Source organism: Rhinopithecus bieti, unplaced genomic scaffold (genome assembly GCF_001698545.2).
Source record: "Rhinopithecus bieti isolate Rb0 unplaced genomic scaffold, ASM169854v2 scaffold_27006, whole genome shotgun sequence".
In the NCBI taxonomy this organism is placed as follows: domain Eukaryota; kingdom Metazoa; phylum Chordata; class Mammalia; order Primates; family Cercopithecidae; genus Rhinopithecus; species Rhinopithecus bieti.
This window is the reverse complement of record NW_016813373.1, coordinates 4,908,504-4,916,092: the sequence shown is the minus strand read 5'-3', so window position 1 is coordinate 4,916,092 and position 7,589 is coordinate 4,908,504. Positions and strand designations below refer to the sequence as shown.

The window sequence follows — 7,589 nt, the reverse complement described above, 5'->3', positions numbered from 1 at the left end:
GCAAGAAAACCTGAAGAAGTAGAATGTTATGAGAACTATGCTTTCTGTTAGGCAAGATAAAAATTAAACTTTAAATTAGGTATATATGTACTTCTATATTTTTAATTTTGACTCAATATAATGCATTTAAAATTTTCTAGGACTCAAATTTTACTTCTCATGATGTTTACATTATATTTTTTCTTACTATATTACTTGATGTTTTGTAGAAGTATATATGCTCTGTGTAGTCTCTGATTCATAACTATTTGAAGACATTTAAACCTAAATTCTACCAGAAAATTCCTGTTTTGTTGATTAACATTTCTTTGTGTAAAGTATCTATTGTGGTAGTAGCAGAAAGTGGAGTGGGGCAGGTAAAAAACAACAAATATCTAAAGCAAATGGTCAAAATATAACACCTAAAAGTAAAATAAGGGAACTCTTAGAAACAGTGAGCTTTTAATGAATTATTTGGGGATCCCCGGTATGTGTCCATGGTTTTTATGGTTGCATATGTATACTTAAAAAATAGCATCTGTTAATCCTTGTTCTCTAAATCTCTTCAACAGTTTTACCTGCGTGTACTTCCTGTACTGAATAATCAGGTGGTAAATGTCACCAAAGAAATGAATGAAAGTACCTGTATTCCATTAGAAAAACTAGAAACAGGACTCCCATCTTTCAACCAGGTCAGACTTGGGGCAGGAATACCTCTGGCTTCACATTCTAACCTCACCGGGTTGTTAACCACCACTGCCACCATGTTATTGCTGCCAGAAATTGATGGGGCCACTGAAAAAAACAAATGAAAGTAAGACATGTTAATATCACAGGATTTGTGACCTCAAATGACAAAAACTACATGTAATGTCTACAATATTGTGTTCTTATTGGAGGGTTTGTTCTTGTTTTTTGGTAAGTTCTTTCACCTCTCTTATTTAAGATCTAATCACAGCCATCCTGTGAGATAAATAGAGCAAGTATCAATTTCTCCATTTCACAGATGAGGAAAAACAAGTTTTGCCAGTTTGTTTAAGAAATCAGTTTTTTATGCCAGAGTGGAATTTTATTTATTGATTTCTAGGCTTGTGTGTGTGTGCAGGAACACACATGTGTACCCCCCTTCAATCACTGCATTCACTGTAGTATGTTAACTACCAACTTCTCTTAAAAGCATTATTAGAGATAATCACTCAGAAACGTTTCATTAATACCTATGATTCTTTTAGAGAGCATTTACAAGCAGCGTTTTTTTGTCGTTAGCTAACAGTATCAATGACTATTTCAACAACTCATTGAAAGCAAACTTAAGTCAACAGCATGTGGAAATTGAGCATTTTAATAGGAATCAGGAATAAGCACATTTATAAGTTTTAGAACACTGTGCCCTTACATAAAGATGACAATAACACACTCTGTTAAATACTTACACAATAATTTTATAGAAGCACTTAATAATTTTGAATGCTTCTTTACCCCAGAATGAATCTAGGTGAAGTGGCACTAACCATGAACTTGCAGACTGTAAAATAACTCTGTAGCTCCAGCTGAGTTGATGGCCACGCATTTAAATATGCCAGCATCTGAGATCTGGGCACTTTCGATATCAATGATCTGTCCTCTGTTCAAGAAAGTCATGCTAGTGGAACCTGAGAGTAGACGATTATCTTTGTACCATGTAATAACTGAAAGAAGGGGAGAAGATGATCTATGTAAAAATTTTTTAAATTAAATATACTAAGTTGGATCTTAGCTAAGTCACAATTACTTTATTCTTATACTTATCATTTGAATTTAATCTGTTTAAGTAATCATCTCTTTAGCTTTGATTTTAAGAGAATGTAACCCTTAGAAAACACCAAGCACCAAGTCAGTGAGTCCTGAAAATGAATTTAGAAGAAAGATATTCTTTACTATCTCTAATACATCAGTATTATTTAATAGCAAACTTTCAACTTATCTATTTTTTTTGTTGTATGTTTCCTTTCATCCATAAAATGTTGGCTATATGCCTAACCAAACCAAATACCATACACATTATTGACCTTAAAAACGTATGTTGTTACTGATTCATATGAATAATCTACCAGTGGTGGGAATATACAAAACAAAGTTGTAGTCTCATTAGAATGACAATTTGATGTAGCTTCATTAAGATGCTTTTAAGTTAAAAAAAAGTTTTGAGCTGAGATCCGGCCACTGCACTCCAGCCCGGGCGACAGAGCGAGACTCCGTCTCAAAAAAAAAAAAAAAAAGTTTCAGCATAAATGGATATAAACCACCATGTGGGTCTTGTGGCCACAATACTGACAATAAGATGATTAAGGTATTCACGTATTTCTACATTGTTTAAATAAATTGTTTCATGCAGTTAAAGGCAATAAAAATTCAAAAATTTTATCTAACTGATAATATTCTTATCAATGTTTCACCCATGAAATGTATTCTATAACCTGTTCTTTACGAGTAATTAGTATATTATGCTCAAAACCAGTTTCAGTTATTCCCAGAAATCTTAAAATATTAAGTTATAGAGTCCAAGAGTAAATGTACCAGGCACAGGATTTCCAGCTGCCTTACACTCCAGCTGTACAGGGTTGCTCACCACCACAGTCTCATTCAGCATCTTCCCTGCATCTTCCAGATGAGGTGGTTCTGCAAGAGGCCCAAACAGATACTTATAAGTAGAATATTTAAGCTGAAATTGTTTGCTCAATTAAAATTATATTTTTTCTTCCTTTCTTCTTTTTTTCACATGTATACACTGACCTATTTGGAATAAAAGTATACTATTAAATAGACTGAAGAACAAGATTTAAAAAAATCTAAATAAGTTTTCTAGATCACACATTTCTCTGTGTCCAGATAGGAAAATTCTTATAATTATATAGATTAGTAGAGGAGTTAAAAAAAAAGTTAAAGACAGATTTTTTATTGTACTTAATCTGATTGATTTGGTAAGTAATTATCTTTACCAAGAAGTAATTAGTCTACTAAATTTGAACTCTTCCAGTGAAGAAGAAATCAACATCTCAAAATATCTTACTTTATCTTTGGATAGCACTATCTTAAGCTATTTCAGAAAAGCAGAATAATTTTGTGTGTTTTTTGACAGCTTTTTTCCTTTGATATAAAATTTAAACTTAAGTTATTCACAAAATAAAACAGAAAAGTATATTTTCAACTTTAAGTAATTACTGATAAGGATGATCTGTTATTTAATATAGTTGGAAAGTAGGAATTCGTGAAGTCTGAGAGGCATAATATAAAAGAAATAACTTGGAACATTAATTCCATGTTTTCAACAATATCTCAAGGAGTGTGAGAGGCATACCAGGATAAGAAAATTACAAGGGAATTAAAGGTTCTGTCTTGTTTGAAAAAGATGTTGTAAATTAGTATCTGAAGTTGACAGAAAAAAACATATTTTAAGAATTTGCTACATTTAACTAATTCAATGCACTAGAGATGCTCAACCCACATACAATCAATAAATCCATCAATCCATTAATCTACCAAAAACAGGAAAGGGGGAAGAAGGAAAGAAAACAAGAAAAAATAGAAGTAAGATGGCAGAAATAAAATCAAATATATAAATATGAATGAGTTCATTTAATTGTTTAACAGAATTTTTTTGACACTTAAAATAGTGACTTTTTGACATGTTAATACTTGTATGGGTGGCCGGGTGCGGTGGCTCATGCCTGTAATCCCAACACTTCAGGAGGCTGAGGCAGGCGAATCACAGGTCAGGAGTTTGAGACCAGCCTGGCCAACATGGTGAAACCCCGTCTCTACTAAAAATACAAAAAATTAGCCAGACATAGTGGTGGGTGCCTGTAATCGCAGCTACTTGGGAGGCTGACACAGGAGAATCACTTGAACGTGGGAGGTGGAGGTTACAGTGAGCTGAGATCATGCCATTGCACTCCAACCTGGGCAACAAGAGTGAAACTCCACCTCAAAAAAAAAACAAAAAGCAAAAAACAAAAAATCAACTTGTGTGGGTGACAAGGTTTGGCTATGTCCCCACCCAAATCTCGTCTTGAATTCTGGCTTGGAGGGACCCCACTGGTAGATAACTGAATCACGGGGGCGGTTCCCCCATACTGTTCTCATGGTGGTGAATAAATTTCATGGGATCTGATGGTTTTAGATCCATCAGATTGCCTTGGCTCTCATTCTCTTCTCTCATCTGCCACCATGTGAGATGTGCCTTTTGCCTTCTGCCATGATTGTGAGACCTCCCCAGCTATGTGGAACTGTGAGTTCATTAAACCTCTTTGTTTTCTAAATTGCCCATTCTTGGGTATGTCTTTATCGGCAGCACGAAAATGGACTAATACAATGGGTTAAAACTATTTTTTAATTAAAATATCCAAGTGAATAAGGAGCACAAATAAAAACCCACAAAAATGTTACAATAAGGAGCTAGACAAAGATATACAATAATTTGACATCAATTTCTGATAAATATACAAAGCAAAAATTATTAAACATGACAAAGCAACATGATTTATATTAACATGTTACAATTCATGAATAATATTTTATAATGACAATACCTTATGCATTGAATAACAAAGCAAAAATTGTTAGAAAGCAAGAAAAATTCTAAAACTAAGAATTCTAAAAAATTCTAAAAGCAAGAAAAACTCTAAAAGTGGTGTATTTTAACATGTCCTTTTCAGAAACTGGCTGTGTAGTGAAACAAAAAATACAGTTGTAAAGAATATGAAAAATAAAAGTACCCATCCAGATCGTGTATGCATATGTGTATGTGTGTGTTTGGGGATGTGTAGTTACCAAAGAATATATATGTTTTTTAAATGACAATGGAATATTTTCAAAATGAAATATTAGCCCACAAAATACCCATAAGGTATTTTATAATCACAATTTTAAAAAACTATAAAATATAAATCAACAACAAAAATACAAAGCTATCTACATGGGGAAAATCTCATTAAAGATGAAATCAAGATAAGGGTATAAGTTTAGAAAAACATAAAGTGAAATTGATTAATATTAAAACCTGTAGGATGTCACTAAAGCAGTACAGTACTTAAAGAAAATCTAAAGCCATAATTAACATATATAAAAAACAAGAAATAATGGAAAAATGTCCTAAGCACTCAACCCAGAATTTAAAAGACCAATACAATAAACCAAAACAGGCTAGAAATAAATAATAAATATAAAAGCAGTAAACAAACAAAATCAAAGAAGATAAAAAAACTCAAAGTTGATTTTTGAAAAGTCTAAAATAAAGTCTGTTTTCAGAAGTAGATGTCCTTTGGGTCAAATCTCTTTTGTCCTGGGAGTTTTTCCTAAAGACTCACCCTAGAACCACCCCTCCTTCACTCTTATAATTACTTTTGTATTCATTTAATTCCATGTATTAACCCTACCTGTTTGAAATGCCTAGAATGCTTCTGTTTTCTGCACTGAATTCTGATTATCAACACAGTATTTAAGGACACAAGACCTCTAAATATGGCTATCTAACTTTTCCAACTGGAAAAGAAAAAAGGAAGAATAATCAGTCCATGGCACATTCCTTCAAAACAGCTTTTTAAATACTTGAAGCCTTCTGGACTGAAGTGCTCATTGAAGAATCTGACAGACTATGTAGCTGCTGCAATAAAACACTACGATGGGAATAAGAAATACAGAGCTATGGAATGGGTTGGCAATTTCTCACTTCACTAGAGAACTTTAAGAAAGATTGGATGTCAGCAAGAATGCCAGACTAAGGACTCAAAAAATCTACTACTCTAGTAAAGAAACAAAAACATTGGAAACATTGTCAAAATCAACCTTTTCAGAACTTGGGAAATTAACCAAAGACTTGCAAAAATCCAAAAGTATTTATTAAAAAGTAAGTAGCTAAATTTCATTTAAAACAGTGAGTTTTGTGGCATTTTAACTGACCTACCCCTGTCACCCTCTCTCCAGCTCAAACTTGAAAACAAATAGTCCAATAATCGCAGTGAAAAAAGCAGCCTAGCAGACACTGAAGGAAGTACAATAGGTTTCGAGCTACCCGAAAGTACCATTCTGAGAGAACTGTCATTATTTGACCTGTCTGGGCTTTCTGTGAAAGTTCCTATTTGCAAGATTTTTCTTTATTTAACCAGACTCAATGTTCTGTCAGTGCAAACCTTTTCTGCAAGGGTAAAGTCTGTATAAACAGACTTCATAGAATTTATATAGAAAAGTTCATTTCCTTATGCTTCTAAAACAAATTACCTCAAACTTGGTAGCTTAAACAATACAAATTTATCTTACAGTTTTATAGGTCAGAAGTCCAACATGGCCTGACTGGGTTAATATTAAGGTGTTAGCAGAGCTGAATTCCCTTCTGGAGGCTCTAGAGGAGAATCTGTTCTCTTGCCTTTTCCAACTTCTACAGGCCATTTCCTCCATCTTCAAAGCCAGCAATGGGCAGGCCATGAGAGGATGTGAGTGGAGCATTCTTCTCACGTTATATCACTCTGATATGCTGCTTCCCTTTTCCACATTTAATAATCCTTATGATTACATTGGGTTCATCCAGATAATTAGGTATTACCTTCCTATTTTAAGGTCAAATGATTAACAACCTTAATTCCCCTTTATGATGTAACCTAACATATTAACAGGTTCAAGGATTAGGATATGAAAATTTGGGAGGATGCCAGTATTCTGCCTACTCACTAATGAATCAAGACACAACAATGAAAACCAGCAACAAAAAACAATAACAATAAAAACCATGAGGAGAGAAGGATATGATTTTCAGAGTTGCCACATTATATTATTTAAAATACCTACTTTTTCAACAAAAATTGCAAGATAGCATTGCTCATACGTAGAAAAAGAAGCAGCATAGAAACTGTCCATCAGGAAACCTAGAACCTAGATATTGGATTTACTAGACAAAAACTTTAAATCTGCTATTTTAAATACAATTGGCCCTCTCTATCTGCAGTGTCAACCAACCACAGATTGGAAATTTTTTTTAATAAAAATAACAATACAACAATAAAAATTAATACAAATAAAAAATATAGTATAACTACATTTTTTACTATACTAAAAAATGTAGTATAATACATATCATTCATGCTGTATTGGGAATTAAGTAATCTAGAAACAATAAACTATATAAGAGGATGTATATACACAAATACTATACAATTTATTTATTTTAATGTTTATCTCAATAGTTGTTGGGGTACAGGTGGTGTTGGTTACATGGATAAGTTCTTCAGTGGTGATTTGAGATTTTAGTACACCCATCACTCGAACAGTATACGCTGTACCCAATATGTAGTCTTTTATCCCTCATCCCCCGTCACACTTCCCCCTGAATCCCCAAAGTGCATTATATCATTATTATGCCTTTGCATCCTCATGGCTTAACTCCTACTTATAAGTGAGAACATACAATATTTGATTTTCCATTCCTGGGTTACTTCACTTAGAATAACGGCCTCCAACTCCATCCAAGTTGCTGCAAAAGACATTATTTCATTCCTTTTTATGGCTGAGTAGTATTCCATGGGGTGTGTGTGTGTGTGCGTGTGTGTGTGTGTGTACATATATATATATATATATATATA

At 33.3% G+C, this 7,589-nt stretch overlaps 1 protein-coding gene across 1 annotated transcript in view; it reads right to left on the bottom strand.

The window, feature by feature from the left end:
- HMCN1 (hemicentin 1) overlaps nucleotides 1–7,589 on the bottom strand; it is a 460,634-nt gene that overhangs the window by 154,991 nt on the left and 298,054 nt on the right. Inside the window, 3 exon segments of the mRNA XM_017848051.1 lie at nucleotides 623–774; nucleotides 1,491–1,667; nucleotides 2,536–2,637. Coding sequence (XP_017703540.1) covers nucleotides 623–774; nucleotides 1,491–1,667; nucleotides 2,536–2,637 — 431 coding nt within the window.